At 39.7% G+C, this 26,826-nt stretch overlaps 1 protein-coding gene across 1 annotated transcript; it reads left to right on the top strand.

The window, feature by feature from the left end:
- Nucleotides 1-15,037: 15,037 nt before the first annotated feature.
- On the top strand, nucleotides 15,038-26,443 carry myo1ha (myosin IHa). Its single transcript, XM_084727981.1, has 31 exons — nucleotides 15,038-15,196; nucleotides 15,283-15,398; nucleotides 15,584-15,782; nucleotides 15,881-15,961; nucleotides 16,218-16,397; nucleotides 16,509-16,607; nucleotides 16,693-16,806; nucleotides 16,897-16,968; nucleotides 17,278-17,397; nucleotides 17,480-17,547; nucleotides 18,653-18,758; nucleotides 18,854-18,934; nucleotides 19,020-19,111; nucleotides 19,404-19,498; nucleotides 19,603-19,649; nucleotides 19,859-19,939; nucleotides 21,309-21,414; nucleotides 21,504-21,621; nucleotides 21,743-21,856; nucleotides 22,782-22,858; nucleotides 22,948-23,016; nucleotides 23,121-23,205; nucleotides 23,293-23,455; nucleotides 23,540-23,623; nucleotides 24,291-24,384; nucleotides 24,466-24,521; nucleotides 24,610-24,745; nucleotides 24,832-24,902; nucleotides 25,792-25,889; nucleotides 25,992-26,091; nucleotides 26,176-26,443. Exons 1-31 carry the CDS (start codon nucleotides 15,074-15,076, stop codon nucleotides 26,200-26,202), a joined length of 3,072 nt encoding a protein of 1,023 aa, XP_084584107.1. The 5' UTR covers nucleotides 15,038-15,073; the 3' UTR covers nucleotides 26,203-26,443.
- Nucleotides 26,444-26,826: the final 383 nt, after the last annotated feature.

The following is a 26,826-nucleotide window of genomic DNA, read 5'->3' as shown; positions in this document are numbered from 1 at the left end:
AGAGCAGAGCCTGGAGGTCCTAAAGCCCGCGGGGTTACGAGCTGGAAACAGGCAGGGAGACGCTGTGGGGGTACAGAGACTGTAGGTCAGGAGTGGGTGATGATGATGATGATGATCATGATGATAATGATCATCATGATGATGCAATAGTTGCTTTCATGTTTATCTATATTTGCTCTTACTATTTTATTGCTATGCACAAGAAATTCCTGAAAACTTCTTGGCAATTAACCTCGATTCTGATTCTGATTCTGATAATGATGATGATACAATCTGAGATGACTCCTGAATATAAATGTCGGCTAAAGTGTCCTTGGAACAGTTCATTCATAAATTAATCTGGATAAGAGCCAGCTGCTGTTGTTGGATAAAAAACAGAAACATCTTAGAGCCGATTAGCCAATTGATAGAAAAAAATCTGTGGCTGTTTTTCTCATCAATCAATAATTTCATTTAAACCCAACACTTCATTTGTGAGGATTTGCTGTGTTTTGTCTTATTGTGATGGTAAACAGAATATCATTTGGCTTTTTTAACTCAAGAACTGTGCTACTTTTCACTTCACTGTTATTATTAAGGAGCTAGTTAGTTTTAAAATCAAGATTTTACTTATAATCACATGATCAATTTATAAAATATGATCCATTGTTACAGATTAGGTAGATGAAGCAGTTAAAAGTAGCTCAATCTTGACCACAAAGACATTAAACTACTTCTTACATACTAATACATCAATATTAATGATACAATAATATAATAGTATAAGACTGAGAGTAGTAACTTTACCCATAGGTGTAGATTTTGATTTCCTGCATTCTGATTTTTCTGCACCAACATTATTTTAATAAAGGAAAACACAAAATTCCAGCACCAGATGAGAACACACAATATAATGTAATACAAAATGCAGTAAGGCTCTCAGGAAAGCAGTTCATCAAAATAAATGCCTTCTAAATATTGAAATTTACGCCCATGATCATTTCATAAAAACCTAGTTAGTTTATTTTGAAGTTAAGATTTTACGCACATTTCAGTTTATAAAATATGAGGCATTGCTCCAGATTAAAATACCAAGAGTATCCTGGTCCTGGAGGCGCGCTGCTCTGCTCTTCAGTCACACCTTAAATGATCAGCTCATCGGGACTCTGCAGACGCCTGATAACGATTTGTTCATTTAAATCAGGTGTGCTGGAGAAGGAAAACATCTAAAACACGCAAGAACCAGGGTGAGGAAAACACTTCTCAATTTTTCCATTGTATTTTTACTGCTATTCACCTTTGTAAATGCAGATTTGTTGGATTAGATAACATCACATTACACAGTTCTGCAGTGTTTTGCAGCTGATGTTAGTTCAGGCAGCAGCTGTCTGGACTCTGTAAGTCATGTCTTACATTCATTTCCAGCTTAATGTAATTCTGTTGTGTAGCCATCTTTGCAATTTTGATTTAAACTTTGCATCTTGCGTTGCTGGCAAGTCACAAGGTTCAGTCACATGTAGCAAAAACTATAAAAACAACGCAGTAAAAACATAAGGACCATAAAAAGCAAAACCATTAAACAACACAATAAAAACACACAGACCATAAAAAGCAAAACCACAAGAGCAACACAATTAAAACAACGACTAGTTTAAAAGACAAAAGGACAACAGTATAGAAAGGCAACTCTCACTGTGAGTTAAAATCCAAAGAATGTGAAATGTGAAAAGTGTTTTAAGACTGGATTTTAACACAGGCAGTGTAGAGGTCAGCCTAACATGGGGAGGCAACTTGTTGCAGAGTTTGGGGGCTACTTGCTATATTTCATGATTTTTACGCAATGGAAAAACAACATTATGAGCTTCTGAAACTGGTATCTATACTAATAGTTTTACTGAAAGGTCCCTGTGCACTTATAAATATCAGCATAATTCTCTACTTGCACAGTCAAGTGTGATGTGTATCACTTTTATGAGCTGCACGTCTCTTTACTTCCTGTCAATGCTACAATACCGTTATCTTCGCCTACAAACTGAGGGACTTTTCATCCTTTAGTTAGTTCCTTCGCTTTTCACACTAAGCTTGATGTGGTCTTAGATAATCGTTAACCACATTAGCTATAGCATGATCATCTTCATTCAAACTTGACAGAAACAAAAATCAAACTCTAGTGTGTCTCAAGTTCTATGCTTGAGTTTCGACTGTTCCAACAATCATCAGCTCTGGTTACTTGTTCGAAATACATGAGTTAAGGTTTTTATTTCAACCAAACTATAGCTGGTGATTGTTGGAACGGTGGAAAGACGAGCCAAGATGTTTTTGGTGAGTTTGATTTTGTTAACACTACCTAACTAGCCAGCTAGCATAACTAATGGTCATCTAAGATACTGATGTGATTATCAAAAGGCTCAAAAATAATACAAAGCAAACGGTAAAAACTATTACCAATATGAACCAAGCTAACTTTGAAAAGTGAAATAAGTCACTTAAGGATGAAAAATCACAAAGTTTGTAGGTGAAGGTAACGTAACTCTAACTCTAACAGGACGTCAGCAGCTCATAAAACAGACATAGGCCTACATTACACTGTCTAGTAGAGAATAGTGTTATTAAAAGGTGAATGGCTGCAGTTAATACAGCCCTTCCAGGATTATGCAGCCTAAAATGCCTGGTTTCACTGTAGCTTTTCTAAAAAATTGTGACACACGTTGCAATGTTCTTAGGCATTCTTTGAAATGAAACTATGGGAGCAAGTGAAAATGGCAAAAAAAAAAGCTAAATCCTGCACATCCTCATTCACACACTCACACACACACACACACACACCCATGGCCTGACCATCAGGAGCAATTTGGGGCTAAAAGCCCCCTTTGACATGTGAATAGGAGGAGCTGGTGTTCAAACAGCCAACCCCATAATTAGAGGACAGGCCAGGACAGCTCTATAGCTGCCCCACATGGAAAAATATTTATTTATGTCCAGGTAGTGACAAGTATCAAGTTAATGGCAGTGACCTGTGGGCCGCTCTGGGAGCTTGACCTGGCCGTGTGCGATGCATTCAGGAGCGAGCACGGGGACTCCCTGCAGCTCAGGAACACAGAGTGACGGCTCTCCCTTCTCATGCCTGTTCTGGAGTAATGGGGAAACAATGGGATCACCGCCTGAGGGCTGGCCTGTGTTTGTAGCCAGTGTTTTTGTCTTGCACCAAGTGTTTACTCAAAACACATCAGGCCCTCTGAGAACGAGGTCAGCTCACCCCTCTAATCTCCTCTGCAGGCAGAGACACAGTGTCCCCCAGAACAACACGTCACCCAGAGTGACCCTCTGGCCACACAGAGGAAGCTGCTGTCAGCCGCGCTTAGCCAAGGCGCAGCATCGGTGTCCTGCCAGAGACTTTGTTTTCTCCCTGGAGCTTCAGGTTGGACGGAGCAGAGTGTGCAGACCGTCAGGCCTCAGGTTGCCCTGTCAAAGGTCAGTCAGTCAATCACAGACGACTGACAACAGGTTTCAGTGTAGTTACACCTCCACAGAGGGAAACGATGATTAAATTTCACAACAACATCAGCAGTGAGGTGTTTATTTCATGTTACATAATGCACATGGGTATCCTTCACATCTTTGATGTTCGCAGGGAATTTTCAAGTGTGATACTTGCATGTTGTAAGTGCAGCTAAACACTGTTGTAGTTATGATATAACAAACTTGTGTGCTGCATAATGACTTCCAGGCAGCTGAATTAAAGGCTCAATTCACCTAAATGATGGACACACAAAAGAACAAACAATACATATAAATACACCTGGCTGGTGAGTGGCAGGTAAAAAGTAAACATTCACTTTTGCACCCTGATCTGTCGCAGTATTTTTTTTTATATTTGTAGTATTGCATCTGTACAATGCAAGTGAACATGTGCTGCTGAACACATTGCAAAATTACATTTGCCAAAGTCAGTAGTAGGGCTGCACAATTCACCGCAATCGAATCGAAATCTCAATATAGCCAAGTGCAATATTCAAATTGCAGTTTTTTGTAAAAAGGACAAATGTGTGAGAAAACAGAGTTATAAGTATGGTGGTGCTGCAGAGATGCCCAGAACTACAAATCTTGTTCTTCATATGAAAGAAAACATGTTTGCCCTAATCAGCAGCACTTCACAGACCTCGCTGTCCGCAGCTTTTGCAGAGAACCACTGGCAGATTTTTGTTTTTTCACAGCAGACATTTGACTTGCGATAGCAGGAAAAACACAGGTGTGAGGCCGCACGAGTTCAGCCATAATTAATTTTATTATTATTTACACCTTTTTTTTTTCTCCTGCAACAAAATGTCTCATTTAGGTCTATACTTTAGCTCTCATTGAGGTTTTATGATTGTGGCGGCCGATTTCTGTATAATGGAGACTTCAAAGCCAGAAACCAAAAACAATGTGGATGGCTAGTTACCATTAGGATTGTGTAAATGTGTTTTTGTGATTAGGTGAGATGACCCTTTAACAAGAATGAGCTCAACATGCTGCAGAGTTACCGCTGCACTGCATGTATGTAGTCTCAAATGATGCAGTTTGTGCATGTGTGTGTAAATAACAACTTCTTCTTCTTCTTCTTCTTCCTCTTCTTCAAAACAGGTATAAGCAAGATAACTCAAGTAATAATAAACACAATGAAATATAGTACTTATTAAACATGAGCTGTGCAAAAATTATCGATGACCAGTAGTAAAGGATCAGAATATTACTTTCCCCTCCTGACCTTGGGTTTTCACCTTCAGTCATCAGTTTGCCTCAGGTTTAGTAGCTGATGTTTTACACACTGACAGAGTGCTGGTCAGTGTTGGTCAGTGTTGCCCCTGCAGATCCCATCATACCATTGTGTCTCCTACACGGCAGACAACTTCTCCGGACAGCCCGCAGTACTTCACAATCCCATTGTCCCGCAGGATCACAGAAAACCCCATCTTGGAGGTTTAGAGAGGTCAGTGGTGTTGACCTTTGAGTGACCTGTGTCAACACCGAAGCCCCTGGTCGGAGGCGAGGTCAGTCCTCTTCTGCGCCCTAAAGGGTAAAAGATGGAGCAAAAGTCCTCTTCTCTTTCACAGCCGATTGAGTGTAAAAGAGCCTCATTTCCAAAAGAGCCCTCAGGAACTTTTTTATGTGTCACAGCAGGCACACGACGTCCCCTAAGGATGGCACTCAGACACTTTTAAGTCAAGTTGTCTGAATTACTGTGCATTTAGTTTTTGCAATGACCTTTCAGAGGTTAGCCAAGTTGAGTGATATTTTATTCCTGGTGTGTAAACGGGTATTGTGTGAAGAGAACTGTCAAATCATGTGTAATGAAATGAAATATTTAAAGGTACAGCGCTTAAAAATGGGGCAAATTAAAGTTTCACTATCACAAGAGGGACTTAATGATGTTATGTGGGTGGCAAAAGTACTCAAGTAGAAGACTGGTAAAAGTAGAAGTACTGATTCAACGTCTTAACTCACATAAAAGTGAGAAAGTAAAGGATACTGACTACTTCTGTGCAAAGAAACTGAACCTCACCTTTTATTCTGCTGCTGAGTCTCCCTCTCTGTCTGTTACATCTTTTACATCGCTTTTGTCTTGTTACATTTTTCCATGTTTTTGTTTTGTTAAGGCCTTCTTAAAGTCTTGTTATGAATTGTTGCACATTTTAATTTTGTTACGTCGTATTCATCTTTTACACCGTTTTTGTCTTGTCTTTTCGTCTGATGTCATTTTTATCTTGTTACATCGTCGTCTTACTTCGTCTTATGTATTGTTGTTTTCATCTTGTTACATCTTTTATGTAATTTTCATCTTGTTATGTCATATTTTTTTGTTGCATCTTTTTCATTTTCGCCTTATGTGTTGATATGTCGTTTTTGCCTTGTTACACCTTTTCCATAATTTTTCGCGTGTCTTTCAGTCATTTTCTTCTGATTTCATTTTCATCTTGTTATGTCTTTTACAGGGCTTTCATCTTTTTATGCAGGTTTTGTCTTGTTATGTATTTGTACGTTGTTTTCATCTTGTTATGTCACTTTTATCTTGTTAGGTCTTTTTATGACACAACAAGTTTTGATATTTTAAGGAGTATAAAGTACAGATACTTGTGTTAGAATGTAGGAAGTAAAAGTTTTCAGGAAAAGAAATGCACAAGTACATTAATGAAATATTTGTACTTAGTTAATTCCCATCTCTGTGGAAAAATGTCCAATGTGGGGTATGAAGTAACCTCACTGACCCAGCATTTTGGTCCTGAAATGATGACGGGGCCCAGGCTTCGTTACGCTGCTCTGAAAAATTAGAATAATGGACTATGAAAGAAGGAGAGATCCAAAGAAAGGGACAGGGGGAAGAAAGGAGGTCTTTGGGAAAAGAGGAATTAGATAGGAAGAGAGGGAGGGAAACAGTGAAATGGAGACAAAATAAGAAGGAGAGACCAGAGAAGAGGGGGCAGTAGTGGTGTGATGTGAGTGTTATCATCAGCTCTCATTCTCAGCATGGAATCTATAATGGGAAAATCAACCTCTCTGACTCCTGTGTAATTGGATTTGCCGGGTCTCGTGCTGAATCAGAGCCCAGTGGGTAGCACAAAGCTTGTTAAGATTGGACAAGCATTGCTGGGCCGCTGGGCCGGGGGAGAGGTGGGGCGACGGCAGAGGTAACCTTGACAACTTTTCTGGAGTGGAGAGCGAATAATTCAAATATGTCCAAAACTCAAGTGGTCACCCATCATAGACATTTGACTGAGACCCCTCCAAACATTAATCACTCCATTAATTGGGTGAAACCTGATCTTTCTTTCTTTTTTTTTTCACATTTAGGTCACCAGAGCAGAGAAAATGGACACCTGTGGTACCGTTGGAGGGTGTGTGTTTTCTAATGGTGGTTACCAGGTTACAGAAGTAAACACATTTACACAGTCTCGACACACAAGGTGCAGCCACTTTAAGGCAAAGTCATTTATGTACACAACAGAAAGCTGAGTGTAGGTTCTTATTCTTAAAATATTCACAAGAAATTGAAACTGCAGCACCAAATCCCCCATTAAATAGCAATATATACATTTATGTCTTATTGTTAGTAGATATGAACAACCTTAAAACAACATCCAGGCTGAACAGTTTCCACACATGAGTCAGCAAGTTATTGAGCATCTAGCTGAAAGCAATAATTGATGAGTTTATAGGTCCAGTGTGGAAGATTTACAGGGATTTACTGGCAGAATGTGGCAGAAATGTCGCAAGATTTATACGTGTTGGTTCTTTATTATCCATAATTAACATATTTATTATGTTTTATAATGTGGCAACGCTGTGGTTAAGACCTGCTTAGGTTAGATAGGCAAAAAAAACATTTGGTTAGGCTCTGAGAAAGATCATGGGGATACAGGACATAGATTATGGGGGAAAATGCTTTTTGGGCCAGTGGGGAATTTTTCACGTCAGTCCTGCCAGTCTCAGCAGGACTGACTATTCTTTGGTCCAGACTTAAATATCTCTGCAACTATTGTACAGATGTGAATTGTTTCTAGAGGATAAATCCTTAATGACTTTGGTGATGCCACGACATGTTGACATTTGTGATGCTACCATTTGGTTCATCACCAAATACCTGCTAAAATCTTGTGACCACCCTGAGGTCGTCCCCTGTTTTGCTGTGTGCCTTTTTATGCTCCAGGCTGTACGTAGGTGGAGCGAGGGCCAGGGTCATCAGAGGAGACTCGGCTCACCTGCATTTAAGGTGGCTGAGGATCTTTCACCGTGCCAACTCTCAACATGCCCATTATTTTTTCATCCTCAGTTTTTGCACACGCTTCATGTTACACTCATCCGTACACTCCTGACACTACTGATCTCGCTGATTTCCTCGTTTTTCTTGATGTTTATGCTAATTTGTACTTTTGCCAATAAAGCACTTAAAGTTGACATTTGTGTGAGCTTCCTCTTATGTCACAAGAAAGAGCAGACTTGTATAAAAATGGAGGTTGTCCAGGATCTGAATCTGGAACCTTTTTGCTGTTGGTCATTGGTGCTTTTTATGAACTTTTTTTTATGTATTGCTGTGTAAGGACATTGAAAGCAATGAGAAAAATTCCTTGTATGTGCACACATAGTTGTCCATTTTTTTCCGTTTTGGATCACTGGTATTTTATGTTTCATGTATTGTGTTTTTATGTTCGGGTCTCTGTGTGCTTCACCTGGCTGCAGGGAAAATTTTCCCAAGGGTAAAATAAAGTTCAAATTGAAGTAGAAGGCAGATTATAGACTTAAGGGACACCCTGGTGGTCTGTGGGTTTAAGTCTGTCCAGGGACCTCTGCTGCCTGTTGTCACTCCCCATCTTTCTATCTTTCATCTCTGCACTGTCAACTCTGTAATATAAACGTACAAAATGCCCCCAATATTACTCACACTTGTGATATTTGAATGCCGTCACAGGAAGGGTGTCTGATAATTGTTTTCACCCAAGCAAAAAATGAGGTAATTGCATTTGGGCATCATTTCACACAAGCACTGAGCACTGGCAGCTCAGACTGCTTCTCAACACAATGGTGCGTCTCTGACCAGCATTGTTACACTGCGAAATAAAGCAGTTAGTGATTAGCTGTAATGTATCCATCTAATCAAAGATCAGTAACCAGACCTACAGTGTGCCAGCAGGGAGACTGGGGTCTTTTTTAGCTGTTGGTAGTGATGTAATGGAGCTTAGAGAGGCAGAGAGAAGGAGAACGAGAGAAGAAGGAGACAGGTGAAGGGGGATGGTTGGATTGGTGTGGTTTGGATCTTGTTTCTGTATCGTTAGGTTACACTCAGTAGAGCAGTAGATACCCAGGTAAGCACTGAATAAGATCTCTCTGTCCCTCCACCTCCCACGGCATGAATGATTAAGCACCCGGCCCACAGTGCCCTGCGCCTGGGTCAGGATGGTGTGGAGGAGCAGTAGTTGGTGCACACAGGCCTCCAAGCACCACCACCAGCGCCACTACCACAGCACACTGGATGAATGAGCTTCTAGACAAACCAGCAGAGAGGACAGTAAATGTGCTTTTTTATTAGTATTTCACAAGCTGGACTTTTGCCAACTAACTGTCAACAATCCAGTGTTTACAGGGTCACTGATTGTCTCCATGCAAGCAGACACAGGAGGACACGCTCTTCTTGTCTAACCTCTCTGGAGAGAAGAGATTTTTTTTTCCCAGTTTGACATCTGACAGGAGAATAATACATCTTCAGAAATGCAGGTTTGAGTTTTCTTTTGTGTTGCAACAAAAAAAAAAAAAAATGTAGTGTGTTCTCTTTTGTTCACCTATATGCTATATTCTGTGCAGTCGGCGCTGTCAAAGAGTTTCAGAGTTGGTGCAGAAGGTTTGACAGTTCAGTGCGAATTTGTTCTGTGGGTGGTGTTTTTGTCTGAAGGCATCTAAAGAAAAAGATGATCTTGGTCTCTTCACAAGTCCGTGTGCTAAGATGACTGATTGTCACCTCAAAAAAGAAAGGTTTGACATTTTGGGAAATACACTTTAGATGAGAGTTAAATGAGATCAATGCCCAGTTGAATATGAAGCTACAGACAGCAGCAGGCTAGCTTAGCTTAGCACAAAGAATGTAAACAGGGGAAAACAGCTAGCCCAATTTGTAATTTTTGTACCACGTTTTGCATACTACACTTTGTTTTTTGTTGACCCCTCGTAGTATTTGTACACAAATGAAATTATCTTTGGTATAATTTTTTTCCAACTGGAGCTCAGCAATGTAGCGTAATCTAAGTTCTTTGTGGTTCTCACCACGCTATCGATTGATTCAAACAAAGTGGATCTGCAGAATTAAGGGTCGACTTGTTGGGAATGAATAGTGTTAGCACGAGTTTATTCAGGATATTGAATTGGTTTATGATGCACTTTTTAAATAGCGTACTTTTTAATCTTTGGGCTTCAGGGAGCATTTTTATGTCAAAAGGCAGAAGTACAGGTGAGGTCACGAGTCATTGGTGCTAACATCCCCGTCGCACTGCAAGTCTTTTTTGATTGTGTCAAGTGGATACTAAAGTCACCAAATTTGTGGCTTGAGTCTGACTTGAGTTTAATCATGTGACTTGAGTCCACACCTCTAGTACATATATCTCTGGGTCACATATGGCCAAAGCAATCTCAACACACCATGGATCTATTTAATCATCAATCACTGGTTCGGTCGTGTGTCTCTGTGTGTATGTATCTGTCCACATATGTAATCTCGCATACTACTGGACCCATCAGCCAAATATTTTTAGTGAACTTTCATGTCTTTATGCTCAAGGACTTCTCGTGATTACAGTGATTCAGTTTGACATTTGTCAGTTGTCTCCTTAGCCTGTTACACCTTGATAATGTAATGGGTATGGTACTAATAACATACTAAGAATGGTGCTGCTTACTGTAGTTTCACATTTAATGGTCAGATATGGGATCATTATCCATCTTCTTATCTTTCTGCCAGAAAGTGCATGAGCCTATTTCCAAAAATACTGAACTACTGCTTTAAGATGCTTTCGGGGAAATAGGTTCCCGCTCAGTATAACCTGAGCTGAACCAAATGTAGTAAACAGTGTTGTCGTGACTTATGAGTACCTTCTGGGTTAAGAGGACACATTACCGAAGGCATGAGATAATTAGACAAAATCCTCTTTTAAGAGGGAGATAAACTTTCCCGTTACTTGGTTGGTAAATTGCAATCTTAGCAGCAGCTTCCCCCTCCCTCCTTCCCTCTCTAAAGCTACTTCTAACACAAATGAGGTCACTCTGTCTCAGGCAACAGTGACACTCTAGACCAAGATGAGGGACCATCTCTTAATTAAAATACAATTGGATGTGCTCTGAGGTAGCAAGGCAATTTACCTGATCTGACAATGGCTTAGTGGACTCATTATATAATCATTCTTTCCGCTGTGCATCAGATTGAGCTGTTTAATTATAACTAGAATTACAATGCAGCCCACTTGATTTGTATTATATAAAGCTACAGATAACATGTGCAGGAGGAGAACTTTTTTTTGTACAGACAGATGTTTTCTTGACAAAGCATCGACTTGACAAATTCAAAAAAGAATTGCAACTCAACTTGACACCAATGACTCACGACTTCACTTAGACTGGCCTTTTGATTTGAAAACCTAATCGATATCTTCCCCTAAGCCCAAGGATTAAAATGCATGTTATCTAAAAAATGTGTCATGAATCAATTTCCCAAATCAACTAACATCAGTCCTTTGACATCTCTGTTGACCCTCCATAGGTCCCGACCCTTTTTGTTAGGTGCAACATACTTTTCAACATGGACAAGCCAAGCACATTGCATATCTAAGTCCAGGAAACAGGGAAGGAGAACGTTGACTTAGGCTCCAAAAGGGGCGGAACTTAGAAATCCCACAATCTCCAGATCCACACTTTGTTAGAACCAATTGTTACTGAGCACCACTTGGAGAAATTGTACCAAAGATTATTTTGTTCACGTATAAAAACTATGCAGTGGTCAACAAAAAAACATAGTAGTATGCAAAACATGTTGGTGAAAAATTTCAGATGGAAACCCAACAACTTCTAACTTTGTTCGACAGTTTGCTCTTTGCAGGAAGTTGAGGTCCTGTTGTTGAGTTGGGCCCGTGGTTGATGCCATCATCCATCACAATGGCTGACAGTCATCAACCACTGAGCCATCTACCATTGTACCTTCTGTATTTCAGGTAGTTTGTCCCCTTGGAGTTGCCATTGTGTTGCTGCTGAAGTTCTGCTTTTGACACGTGGGGGAGAAAATAAAAAGAAGCTGTTGAGCTGTTTGTGTCTTCATGTCGTGTTTACCATTGGTGCAGAAACAAAGACCCTTTTAGACCCACCAATGATATCATTGCACATCATGATGTTTCATTGTGGACATTGTCTCCTTTCGTAGACATTGCCCAACCCTAATCTGTTACATTTGGCGAAGAGCACATTATGACTTATTCAAGACTTAAAACTCAAAGTTTAGGAACTTGGGACTTGACTTAGGACTTATTTGTGACTTGCAAAACAAAGACTTGGTCCAACCTCTTGCTTTCTTCAACTGAGCCTTTCTTGCCCTCCTGGACCGAGAACGCCCATTCAATGTAGAGCCTTTCCAGCTCCGTGTCTTTAGAAACACTTGTGCATGCTGCAGACAGCTTTCTTAAAAAGAAATACCTGCAGGACACCAAAGGAGCCCTGAATGGAAAACAACAAAGCTTCAGATTTTGTCAGTGTGCTGAATGAAAGCCTAAAACATTAGCATTATTATCACCGCTGCATTCATTAATCCTCCTCTTGACAGGAGCTTATCTGTCCATGTTATTACTTGTAATACTGTATGGCAGATCCCTAAGTCACGCTGTCCCAGCATATTGTCTGCTTGTGCTGCCCTGAGAGAAGTTTGTTCCCATGAAGAAAGGGGGTGTCACAGATACCCCACACCAGCACCACTACCATCACATCGCCAGATTGATTCTGACGTCCAAAAAAGGGTTCCTTCAATGATATTGTTCACCTGTCTCATTGGCTTAAAGTGGGTGGCTGGGAGGGAGGGGAGCTGTGGTGGTGATGGGGGGGCGGCTATGGGAAGGGGGTCGGGTGAGGGTTATTGGTGGGGACACGGGGTGAGGGGTATTGTTGAGGAGAGGGGTGAGAGCATTGGGGGTGCGGGGCTGACAGGTGGAAAAAAACACTCTCATCTGACTAGCCTCCTCTATCCTTCCATGGGGCCCCGTGTGAGCAAAGTAATGAAGTCCAAATTACAGCACAGGATTGCTAAGAACAAGCCTCTATTGTTCGCCCTCGGGGCACACTAAATGAGTGTCACAGCAAGCAGCGGGGCACAGACCGTTACTGCACTATTTAGTCTGTCCCGTTGTCTCAAGACGGCCCCGTTTCAGAGGTTCTCAGATCAGACAAATACTGCTCCCCTCCTCCCCCCTCCTTCGCCTTCACCCTTCCTCTGTACAGCCAACCCCTCCCCAACTCCTCACCCCAAAATAGGCCAAATCTCCTCTATTGTGTTTCGACTGCCTAGTGTGAAATTCACTGTGACGTTAAATGTTTTCTAATGAATAATTACTGAATGGATATGCAGGGGGAATTTGTGTAATGGATTGTAGACTGCATTTTAAAGACGTCTTTTTTGTCTCTGCTCCGTGGTATTTACAGGACAAAAACACTTGGCCTTTCTCAGAAGAAATGAGGGCCATAGGCGGAGGATAGAGGCAGGCGAGGAGGGGGGATGGAGGGCTTTGTGTCAATTAGATCCAATGGATTATCTTTTTTAATGTTTTTACAGAGAGAGTTGAGAATCAAAGGACTTCTGCTTCCAAAGGAGAGAGAAAAAAAATACAAAACCAACAAAAGCTGTGAAAACCTTTGGTCTAAGTGTTGGTGCTGAGAATGCAAAACAGATTGGTGGAATTTTTCCCACTATGCCTCTTAAATGTGCCGCTGTTTTGGGCTCCCCGAGTCCATTTGCACAGTGTGTTGTGTTTGGTTGGTGCGTCAGCTCTAGTGAACTTCGGGCTGCCAGCCAAGGTCCCTGTGTGCTGTGTAGCGATCATTAGCTTCTGTCTGTTCGTCTGCACAATCACAGAGCTCCGCTTCAAAGACACATAGGACCTCTAGACCTCTTATTTCAATAGAACTAACAGGGACCATGTTTGTGCTTTTTCTGGTGCTTTTTTCCAGCTCCGTCCTCCCCCACGGAGCCATTTATTTAAACATTCATTCATCCAGCCGCATTTGTCAAAATACATGGCTGAGAATTTGGAATATCATTGTTATGCATGCAAAATGTGTTACACATGTTATTGTTGCTTTGGCAGTGTGCCTCCTCTAAAATTTAGAATTAATCTAACTGATAAAGACGGTAATTTATAAAGTCATTAAACAAACTCAATTATAGGTACCACTTTACCAAAGTAAATGATTTATAAATGTATGCAATTAGGATATTAATTAGGTTATTAACACTTTATAAACCATTATTAAGCTGTCACAACACATTAGTAATAATAATACATTTGTTTTTGACCCAAACAGCCCACAGACAGTGGTGCAAAAAAGCACATACAGAATGATACAGACAAAAAACACAAGCAGAAAATATATAAAATGTACAAATAAGTACTGGCAGAGGACAACATTTCTAAAATGTGTTATTAAAACCAGTTTATCAAGGTATGTTTTAGACAGAAAGGGCAACAGTGTCAGTGACCTGTTGCTTGCCAAGTAGTGAGCTCACATTTATCTGTACTGTTAAGCCTCAGATCTCTTCGCTTACTTGGGTTACTTTGTCTTCTCTGTCAGCCAGCATTTCTACCTGTCAGATTGTCACATATTTGTTAATAATTTACTAGGATTTAACCACCGTCAGCATATCTTAATAGCCAAAAAGTTTCATTTGGCATATCAAATTAACATAATTAACATATTAAATAACCAGATTCATACACTAAGGTTTAGGCAATATTGTTTACCTTGACATTTTCAGCATGCACCATTTTACACTCTACAGTAAGGCTCCCTTTGACCAGTTACACATGTTCGTCACTCATAATTAGTACTAAGCTGTGACTGCATCTTGCCAGATCAGTGCATGAAAACTGTTATAACTTGGTTATAATTGTTTATTAATAGGGATGTCACAATACCAGAAACTAATGATACAATAAACCATCATAAAATGTCAGTGATATGTCATTTATTACAATATTAAAAAACAGTAATATCACGACTTGTAAAAAACTACCTGTTATTGAATAATAATAGCAGCCAGCCATGACCTAAATAGATGCAAAAAAAATTGTCTTAGGTAATAAATACTTGCCCTATGTATGTACAGTTACAACAAAACAATACAACAGTCAGCAATCTATTTCTAACTTAAGATAAAATTAGTGAAATAAAATAATTAACCAGGTAACATCCTGGTAGATATCGTACCAGTCCAATAACATAACCTTAATAACCTAATCATAAATCATATGATCTACCAGGAATGCGGACTCTTTGTGCATTTGCCTTATGGTTGATCTAACTTGTTGCACAGGGTCAGCTGGACATGGAGGGCGCCCTGACTGCCAGGGACCGGGTTGGAATCCAGGATTTCGTCCTTCTGGATGAGACCACAGATGCGGCCTTCCTCAGCAACCTCAAGAAACGCTTCAGCAAAGATCTCATCTACGTGAGTGTGGCTGAGGACTTTTTCAACCCTGCTGTCAACGAATGCACGTTAACAACTACTTTGATCATTTTAACTCTTTCTTTTAGACCTACATCGGCACGTTGTTGGTGTCTGTCAATCCCTACAAAGAGCTGGACATCTACAATAAGAAACACATGGAGCTCTACATGGGTGTCAACTTTTTTGAGCTTCCACCACACATGTGAGCGTCTCTGAGCATTTGCACACCTGACTTAAAGATCCCCTCCACTCGAAAATGTGTTTTTCTTAACTTTATGTCACTTAAAATGTCTGACCTTGACTATACTGACTTCCAAAGTTTGTTACTAGAGAGGTGTTTTCACATTCCTCTACTGAAGGGAGAGATGTCTGTGCACTTCCCTACAGCTACGCCTTGGCGGACAACGCCTACCAAACCATGCTGACGGAGTTCAACAATCACTTCATCCTCATCTCTGGTGAGAGCGGAGCAGGGAAGACAGAAGCCTCCAAGAAGATCCTGCAGTATTACGCTGTCAGCTGTCCGAGCACCACACTACTGAACTCTGTCAGGGACAAAATGCTCATGTCCAACCCTGTCCTCGAGGTTTGCTGGTTACTTATTGTATAGCACTGTAATGGCATACTAAAAGGCAGGTCATGCTAACATTAATCGGTTTGTATGACAATGTGTTTCCCCTACAGGCTTTCGGTAATGCCAAAACACTGAAAAATGACAACTCAAGTCGGTTTGGGAAGTATATGGACATTCAGTTTGACAGCCAGGTAAGAATCAAGGGACAGATGCACATTTAAACAATAAAATGTGTAGTTGTAAAGCTGAGTTCATTTGTAAAATTAAATAAGAAGCCTTAAAAAGCCTATAAAGGATCATTTTAGAGTTCAAAGATCAAGTTCAAAAACAGCAGATGATATCTGATCCTAAGAAGATCTTTTTAAAATCCGTCTGCTGGACCATACAGTAGGCTGTGTTTTTTCTGCAAGTTGTAGAGCTGCTGTCTTAGGATGATGATGCCTATAGGGGGATGCTGTCGGAGGCCATATCCTGAACTACCTGCTGGAGAAGTCGAGGGTGGTGCATCAGAATCACGGGGAGAGAAACTTTCACATCTTCTACCAGCTCGTGGAGGGAGGAGAGGAGGACCTACTGCGCCAGCTGGGCCTGGAGAGAGATGCCCAGCATTATAACTATCTAACCCAAGTATGTATCACTGGGCGACCCAGTTTTAATAAAATATTTATGTTCAATTAATATTCATGAGACAGTAGTAAATTTTAACAATCTGATGATGATTTTTGCTGTTCCTGGTAGGGAGAGTGTGCCATTGTGTCTTCCATTAATGACAGAAATGACTGGAAAACTGTCAAAAACGCCCTGCAAATCATCAACTTTGATGAGGTTAACACTAATGTAAGTTGAATGCTGACTCTCTGATTTAAGCCAGTCACTCTTCCAACTTGTTTTGCATTGCCTCACAAATTTTCATTCTGTGCAGCACCTGTTTGGGATTGTTGCGAGCGTTCTCCACTTGGGGAATATAAAGTTTGACTCCGACAGTAAAGGCCATGCTGGCCTGAACAACAATGCAGAGCTGCGCTGGGTCTCAAATGTAAGAAAATACAAATAAAAAGTTTTTAGATATCCAGGATTATTAAAGATCATCAGAGAATGGACTCATGTTTGTTATTTCTCCTTGCAGCTACTTGGAGTTGATGCTCACAGTCTTCAAGAGGGACTGACATACAGGAAGATTGAAGCCAGAAAAGATCAGGTGCATGCATGTTAAACTGTCCTTTATTTATGTTAAGGTTCTGTTTGTCCTTCAAGAAATGTATTATCTCAGGATAAACCCCTTGAGATGCATCATCTTGTTTTCAAGGGTTAACAAAATGTGCGCATAGAGCAGTATCATCTGCATATAGCTCTTAGACCATTAATTGAAACAGAGAAAACAAGTGGTCCTAAAGTAGAGCCTTGAGGCACACCTCTCTGCTGATTTACACCCTCTCAAAGCAACACACACAACACAGTTATGTTTTCCATGTCATGTTTGAAACTTTGATTTCGTCTCACTGTAAAGGTCCTCAGCCCATTCACAACTGATCATGCCATCTATGCCAGAGATGCCCTGGCCAAAGCCATCTATGGACAGACCTTCACCTGGCTGGTCAACAGGATCAACGAGTCCATGGAGAACAAGGTGAGGACAGAGAAGACTGTTGGACAAATGATATATCCCAGACAGTGACAATGAGAATTTATTGACTCTATACTTTCATCAGGACTCTACTAGGAAGACTGTCATAGGACTTTTGGACATATATGGATTTGAGGTGTTCTATGTCAACAGGTAGGCAGAAATATTTCCCAGTCTTACCCTGTGCTACTGATACCCTGATGAAGGCTGTTTTATAGCAGTTTTGGTAACACTTTATTTGAAAGGTTGTGCACAAGACTGACATGAAACTGTCACAATCATGTCATAACACCTGTAATTAAGGGTCGTTTAGTCAATCATGTCATTTTTAATGCAAAGTTGACATTGTTTGAGAGGTCTTCATTATGACAACTTGACATTAATCAAGCCAACAGTCTCTTTGTTATGACAACTTGACATTAAAGAAAAGTTTAGCTTTATGTTTTAACATTACATAACACTGTTATATGTGGTTGGTTTTGACATTGGCTGTAATGAGACCATTATAAGTGTGTCATGAATATTTTCCATGATCTCAACTACAGTGATACAATTTGGATTACAGATGTCATTAAGCATTATTACACTTTAAGACACTTTTATAATGGTTTCATGAATAATTTCCTTGACCCCAACTAAAGTTGCATATTTTGGACTTGTCATAAAAATGTCATTAAGTGTTATTACACTGTCAAATGCTTTTGTAACCGTGTCATGAATAATCCTCTTGGTACCATTTGGACTTATTGTAACAATGTCATTACATGCTATTAGGCCAGTTTTACGACAGACTACAGTACAGTCCAGATGTGATTAACACTTAATGTAATAACACTTAATCACACGTTATGATATCTTTATGACAATTCCAAAATGCATTACTGTAGGTGAAGTCAAAGAAAATATTCATGACACCATTATGATGATCTTATGGGAATCAGTATTTATAATGTTAAGTTCCTATAACAAAGACATCTCAAACAATGTTAACTTTGCATTAAAAATGACATGATTGAATGTCACAAACATTCATAAAGACTCAATGATGTGAAATGATGATTATTATGATTATTATGATGGTGTCATGTCAGTCTTATATACATATGCAGTATATACTCCTCTAAATAAAGCGTTACCCAGTTTTCTTAATACGCTTAAAACTTCATGAATCTCATTGGGAAAACTGCTAATTTGTGAATAATTGTGTGTTGATTACTTTTGCTGAGTTTGACCTGTTCGTCTTGACCCATGTTCTCAGTTTTGAGCAGTTCTGCATAAACTACTGCAACGAGAAGCTGCAGCAGCTTTTTATCCAGCTGACACTGAAGGCTGAGCAGGACGAATATGAAGCAGAGGATATCGAGGTGATCTTAGAAACCCAAAACAAAAACTGAATGAATCGGAGTGTGTTCATATCGAATGGTGTTGAATAGAATTCGTTTTATCATTTTTTCCCCAGTGGGAGCCGGTTCAGTTCTTTAACAACAAGATCATCTGTGACCTGGTTGAGGAGAAACACAGAGGAATCATATCAATACTGGTGTGTATTTACCGGAATAGAATATATACTGGAATATAACAGAGTGAAGCTGAAGTAAGATCATGTGTTAATGATAATCCTGCAGGATGAGGAGTGTCTCAGGCCAGGAGACGCCACAGATCTCACCTTCCTGGAGAGACTGGAAGAAAAGATGGGAAATCACCCTCACTTTGTCACGTGAGGCAACACCTAACCTTAACTTAGCATACACACCTACAGAGTATCTAAAAGTGTGTTTTGTTTCTTTGAAATTACATCACATTTGTTTTAATTAAATACACGCTACGTCTAAACGATATTATGTAATTCAAAGCTTCTTCTCAACACTAAACTCCATTCACCAACGCTGCGGCGGCTGGCGTGTTGTGAGCGAGCCGACAGTGAGCCGATAGAGACGGAGGATTAGGATCGGTCTGTAAAAGCCTCTCACTCTTCATCCCTCTGTCTCTCTCCACCTCTTTGACTGCAGGCACAAACTGGCTGACAAAATGACACGTAAGACTCTGGAGAGGGGAGATTTCCGTCTGTTGCATTATGCCGGGGAGGTCACCTACTGTGTTGTGGGTAAAAGAAACCACAATGTCAGGCCCTGTTACTCAAACATCTAAACCGTTTTGCGTTTTTTTTTCTTCAACTGACTAACTGACTTTTTTTTTGTGATGTTTTAGGTTTCCTGGACAAAAACAATGACCTATTATACAGAAACATAAAAGATGTAAGTCTGTATTATGCGGTACAAAGCATTATTATTTGTTTTTTGTTCCAAAATGAATCATATTCGTAGATCTTTTCAATTCAATTATTGCTAAGCAGTAATTAACAATGTTATTAGAAAAACTTAAGTTTAACTCCACATCCACCTGTCCACAGGGGAAATGCTGTAGATAATCTGTGTGTTATGTGTGTTATCCCACCGTCTCCCAGCTGATTTCACAGTCTAAAAACGCCATAGTCAGAGAGTGCTTCTCCGCAGTGGATCCAGAATGCAGGCGAAGACCAGAAACTGTGAGTACTCACCATGTTTGACCCGCCATGTCCATCAGCTGTGTCACTAACAGACCTGGTGTTATATATTGTGAACAAAAAGCAGGCAGACGAATCAGAACAGCTCCATCTACAATTAGGAGATCACACAATACAAACCAGCACAGACTGTCCCCAAACACATTACTGTGCACATAATATATATATATATATATATATATATATATATATATATATATATATGTATATATATATATATATATATATATATATGTACTGAAGAAAGGACTGTAGCAACACAGAAGATTGAGTCAAAGTGTGGGTCAAACTCACACAAAGGATTTTGTGTCCTCAGTGTTTTCTTAAAGAGAAAAAGTCTGCAGGAATTGTATGAAGGGAGAGTACTGAAAATCACCTGAACATGATGCCATCAAAAATGCCTTTTTAGTGGACATAAGTAGTAAAATCTAAAATCTGACAAATGTTTATTACTCATAAAAGTTCTAAGAGATCCAAATGGAGGTTTAACACCTTTAAACTTTTCTTAACCACAGTGGTACCACTTTTTTGCTTCATAAGATAATTAAAATCATCACTATTTTGGCATAATTGTGTTAAAACAAAATTATTTAAATATCACATAAAGTGTCCTTTTGTATACTTAACTTTAAAAATATTTTTGATTGCCAGATTGGCACTAATCAACTACATACTGGCAACTAGGAACATAAACTTTAACATGTTATCTTTTTGGTAAAACTTGTTTTAATTACAAAAACACTGCAAGAAAATGAACCTCCCAGGTCATTTTGATTCCCATATGCATCTAAGCATTAAGAATTTCCCTTTGCACATGAACTGTACTGCATGTCTCCTGTAAACCACTGAACTGACGTGTATAAACCAGTTTTTTAATATGAGTGCAAGGGGAAATTGTAGCATCAGTAATTTCAGTATTTTTAAATACTTTTCCGTCTTTGGATCTCCATCCAAATATGATATAAGTGTAACCCTCATTTCTTTTTTTGTTGGCGTTCCCCTGGCTGAGTAGTGTCCCTGTGCTTTACAACACAAATAGTGGACTAATTATCCTCTCATTTAAATAAAATTAAATAAAATTAAATAATTAAATCATATTTAAAGATGACCAAAGGGCCACACTGAGGTCACGAAAGGGCCAAATTCTGCAGACAGGCCGCCATTTGAATAGGTGGTATGATGCAGAGATTATAGAAGAAACAAATTAGTAAGTGGTCTAGATAAAGTGACCACCGAGACAAAGACAAGTCATGTTATCCCTGTCAGTGGCAGTCTGACCATGTCATCATTAAGCCATATGCGTCTGACAGATGAACTGTTGGGGATTATGACCCTCGTGTTGTGTCTGTAGGTGGCGACCCAATTTAAGAGCAGCCTGCTGAAGCTGACAGAGATCCTCATGGCTAAAGAGGCCTGGTACATACGCTGTCTGAAGTCCAACGAGTCCAAGCAGCCAGGTACTGACCAGTGATAGAAGGCACATGCAGATATTTAAACAACAGGAGGAAGTTGTTTGAACTGAATCTTCTCTTGCGCACAAATACAGGTCAGTTTGATGAGGCGCTGATCAGACACCAGGTGAAGTACCTGGGCCTGATGGAGCACCTCAGAGTCAGACGAGCTGGCTTTGCATACAGACGCAAATATGAGGTCTTCTTAAAGAGGTACGAAGGGCCACAGAGCCTGGGTCTTAAGCTTGATTTTCAAATTAAGAGCCTCAGTTTGAGTAGATCCTCTCCAGCACATTCAAAACTTGCTGAGTGGGTTGTTTGCTGCATCCTACAGATATAAACCCCTGTGCCCGGCCACCTGGCCCCACTGGAGAGGAGTGCCTGCTGATGGAGTGGAAGTGCTGGTTCAACATCTGGGCTACTTGCCAAATGAGTACAAAATGGGACGGTGAGAACGGAGCTTCCTAAATACAGCACAGCAAATGCGATTTAAAGGGACAGTTCAACCCCAAATCAAAAATGCATATTGCTATTTTTTGTGTACTTATTTATTTCCCCGTTAGCTGATGGCCATGACAGTCTTCCTTGGGTCCATCATATGCATATACAACATCACATTATAGTTATGCTCATTGCATGTTTACCTCCCATTGTGGAACACAGAGAAACTGGCCTTTCAAATTTTCTCAACCATTCATTTCAAAGTACATTAATTTCTGAGGATTTAGGAGGGATTAGTACCATGAATTAGTATTACAGGCCAACACCAGCGAACAACAAGACATACATGAGCAACACTGGACTGTTAATCAGCCCCATAAGCAACGCAATAACACTCGTGGACGAGAAGGTTGTGTTTATGACGCTGTGGGATGTAATGGCGTGCTTCTTCACTGTAACCTCTCACCCACTGGTGGATTTGAGGGTGGGGTATCGGCTCCTCTGGTGCCTCCAAGCGCCCTCTTGGATGACCCTGTGGTAGATGAAATGTGATACGGTGTTTTCCAGGGTGCCCTTCCAGTGGACAAAACATGAGAAAGTGTCCTCTGAGGTGCTCCTCCAGGGTAGAAAATACAATAAAATGCCCTCTGGGGTGTCCTGCCATGAACAAAACATGACCGCAAACAAAAACCTCCCTCGTAGGAGTGCTTCCAGTGGACAAGACATGTTTAAGAGTCCCCTAGATTTTCATACTAGTGGAGAAAACGTGATGCAGCATCATAGGCTGCACTACATGCTAGAAAATTAACTGCCGTCTACGTGCCTATATATGGATAAATGGTTCATTGTGTGTTTTTGTTACAGAGATATAGTAGTTGTTGTGAACTGTCCCTTTAAGCCAGGAATAACCACAAACATTTTTACATTTATAGCACCAAAATATTTATCCGTCATCCGAGGACACTTTACGCCACAGAGGATGCTTATGAGAAATGTAAACATGAACTGGGTGAGTGCAAATCAACTGTTTTGTTCTGTTATCAATTTTCAGCCATTACTAGTCGCACACTGATTTAATATCACGCTCTGAATCTGCAGCAACGAGGCTCCAGGCCAAATACAAAGGATACAGAGCAAAGGGAGAATTCAAAAAACAGAAAGAAGCTGGTAAATGCCAAAACATATGATGCAGACATGTAATATGCAGTTCTGTTATGGGAGTTAAGGAAAATTACACACCCTCTGTTATATATATTTTTTTACATCCTCAGCCACTAAGATTGAAACTTGTTGGAGAGGAGTTCAGGCGAGGAAGGAGAGAGAGAAGAGAGCCTGGGCTGTAAAAGTCATCAAGAAGTAAGAAAGAACATCATATACCACTACATTCCTCATGTCAAGGTTATTGTCATTTTCACTTATACACTATTTTGCAATAAATTTTAGATTTATCAAAGGTTACATGACCAGAGGGCAAGCCAAATCCACAGATAACTCAGAGTACCTGGCCTTTGTGAGACAGAATTACTTGAACAGGCTTAAAGGCAAACTGCCAAAGACGGTTTTGGACAAAACAACCTGGGAAAATCCACCAGCCGTGTGTGCAGAGGTACAACCGTTAATCAGCTTCATTGTTGAACAGATTAAATAAACGCTGTAGTTTGACTCTGTGCACATTTCCTGTTCTTGCCAGACGTCAGAGCTGCTGCGTAAGCTTCACTACCGTCTCATGGTGCGGAAGTATGTGAGAGGAATCACACCGCAGAGGAAAGCACAGGTGACACACGTGAAAAAACATTTTCTCAGACTGGGGTCGGGTTGCACCAGCAAGGATTCATTTTTAAACCTGTTTAAATCACAGTTTAACTTTAAATTAAGCAGCTTTAAATTATGTTACAGCATTTTTTAAAAATCTAGTTTGAAAGATTAATAGAACGATTAACCCTAACCTCTGGTAAAATGTGATCCAATATTAACTTTAAACTTTCACTCAAGAGGTTTAATGTTTTAAAATAGCTGCCTGTTTTGGATGATGTGTCTCTTCTTTCTTTCACTCCATTTGATCAGTTTAAACAGTCGGCCAGTTGTTATCAGGGCATCTCTTTTTCCTTGTGCTGTTGTCCATTTTTAATCTTCTATTGGTTTTACTTTCTTATGTACTTACTGGGACCCAACAGCACTCATATTTATTTATATTTGGTAAGCAAGCATCTCCATACTGATTAAATTAAACTAATAAAAAATATTAATTTAGATACATTATTATTACTAAATAAGTGGAGATTAGTTTTTAAAATAGGGCTCTGATTAATTTTTAATTTTGATATTCTCATTTTAAACAAATTAATTTGCAATTAAATTAATATTTGTTGCTGAAACCCAGTCTAATGAATCATCCTGTGTTCTTTCTGTAGTGATAAACTTTGTATGTTTCGTCCCTTCAGTTTCAACTGAAGGCTGTTACCAGCTCCATCTTCAAGGGTAAAAAAGAAAGTTATCCCCAGAGTGTCGCTCAACCCTTTGTGGACACCAGAATCAGTAAGTATCAGATATGTTCACACAGTGACATTTTTTCTTTTGGACAATCGTTTTGTTTTTAATATCGTTTAATATATTTAGGTGACCAAGACATTAACATGAGGGTTCTCCAGATGATTCGCAATGAGCACATTAAGGTAATAAAATGTCATTACACCCAGAAGAAATACAGCAACACATCAAACACAGCTCACTGTGCACACATTGTGTTCTGTGTTCCTGCAGTACAGCGTCCCGGTAATTAAATACGACAGGAATGGTTTCAAACCGAGGCCACGGCAGCTCATCCTCACCCAGACAGCTGCATATGTGATTGAAGAAGCCAAGATCAAACAGAGGGTGCTGTACACCTCCCTCAAAGGTCAGGACAACATGATCATATATATTTCACCTGCCAGTACGGATGTTTTTTTTTTTTATAATGTGTCTGTAATCTAATCGCTGCAGGTATTTCGGTCAGTAACTTGACTGATAGCATCATTGTATTCCACATAACATGTGAGGACCCTAAACAGAAGGTATGTGGATGTATGATGTGCAGCACATATTTAAACTTAGGTGACAAATATGACACTGAAAAAACTGTAAATGATCAGATTTGGAGGAACAAACTGAATCATCATAAATGTTTTTATGTCATGTCTCTTTTCACTGTGTTTAGAACCACAGTTTTATCCAGATTTATTTATAAGTCTAAGACTGACTTACTTAATAACAACAGAACTTTCTTAAGTGTTAAACCTGCTTTACTTTAGTGAATATTATTGAAAAGAAGCATAGATGTTGAATAAATTGATGAATTATGCAGATTTTCATGTAGAGGTTTCACACTTTCTGTGAAGGCCATGTCTGGAATGCACTGTATGCACATTCATAACACATTATAATGCTTTATAAAACTCTTTAGAAATATTTATAATCATGCATGACAACTTAGATACATAACAACGTTTAAAAGTGCCAAAAGCAGCGGATGTACCGTAATATGAGTTCAGCCTTCATAATGCTTTGTAACAACATGCCAATGTGACAAGTGTGCTTTATGTGATGTTTATAAGACATTATTCCACTTCAAAAGCTCAGAATTTGTTATGGTAGTTCTAATGTGGAACCCAGGACTCATATTCTTCTTTGTAACACCGTTGTCACTTTGGCATTGAGGTTGTTAAAGCATTGTGAACACTGAACATTATGCCCATGACATAAAATACTTCATAAACCTTGTTATAAGTTGTCATGCATGATTATAAACATTCCTAAAGAGTTATATAAAGCCTTTTAGATGCATTTAGGTGTCTTATGAAGAACTTCGTAGCAAGTGTTAATTAAGTTTCTTTTAAAAAAACATACCTAATTTTGTGATGTAGGTTCCATCCGTATGATTGCATATGATTTTGATTGTTTCAGGGGGACCTTGTAATGCAGTGCGACCACCTGTTTGAGTTTTTGACCAAACTGTGTGTCATTGCTAACAAACAGAATGCAGTCAAGGTGGTTCAGGGCAGGTGAGTCTGAGTCTGAGAACGGATTGAAGAGGCTGGTCGAATCATTTCATCCTTCGTCAGTCTAAAACACTTGTATATGTGCGTGTTTATGTTGACTGTCAGCATCAAGATTGAAATCCAGGCAGGTAAAGAGAGCGCGGTGGATTTCGGCACTGGACAGGAACCGATGGCGTACAAGGCCAAGAACGGACACCTCATGGTGGTGAGATCGGTGTTATGATGAAGAGTGTGCTAAAAATGAATCTGCCCCCAGCTACAGCACGAATCAAGCTGTTTGTCTCTGCAGGTTGCCACTCGAGCTCGGACACGGTAACATGCGTGGGGTTGAGAAGACACACAAGAAGCCCCTGCATATTTCATCAGGAGACCCCTAAGGAGAGATCAACATGTCCACAGAAAACACACCTGAGCACAAACAGCAGCACTTCAGGAACCTGGTTTTGTTCTACAGCAACATGCATTTCATCTACAGATACTCAGGGTTTCTGCAGGTTTCAGACATTTTAAAACTCCTGTGAATGTAACTTAAGACCTTATTTCACATCCACGCTGTCAAAAAACAGAAGCATATGCATAGCTTGCATTAGTGTTTTGTTTTTTTAGATACACCACAATCAATCAATACAATATTTTGCCCCAAACACATTTAAAAGCAAGACTGAAGTTAAAACCAGCTTTGTAAAAGTAACTTTAACTTCATAATTCAGTTTTTAAGATCTGTCAAATTCATACTTTGACCTAAAATTTAGATTTTGGGATTTTAGACTTTTGAAGGACCTGTGAAACCCTGATACCAGTCAGTGATATTTTTATTTTTCCACCAAAGAATATTAAACTCTCTGGAAAGTAACTAAGTACGTTTACTCGAGTACAGTACTATCATATCTACTTTTTTTTTTAACCTCTACTACATTACAGCAGCAAATATAGTACTTTT

This window comes from Lutjanus erythropterus, chromosome 10, assembly GCF_056507025.1.
Source record: "Lutjanus erythropterus isolate fLutEry1 chromosome 10, fLutEry1.hap2, whole genome shotgun sequence".
Taxonomy (NCBI): Eukaryota; Metazoa; Chordata; class Actinopteri; order Lutjaniformes; family Lutjanidae; genus Lutjanus; species Lutjanus erythropterus.
The sequence above is the reverse complement of the archived record's forward strand: the minus strand, read 5'-3'. Positions and strand labels throughout refer to the sequence as shown.

Coding starts and splice junctions, on each gene's coding strand:
- myo1ha (XM_084727981.1), top strand. CDS start 15,074: ATGGAGGGCGCCCTGACTGCCAGGGACCGGGTTGGAATCCAGGATTTC. Junction 17,398..17,479: donor ACGAGTCCATGGAGAACAAG/GTGAGGACAGAG, acceptor TACTTTCATCAG/GACTCTACTAGGAAGACTGT. Junction 21,857..22,781: donor AATGAGTACAAAATGGGACG/GTGAGAACGGAG, acceptor TTACATTTATAG/CACCAAAATATTTATCCGTC.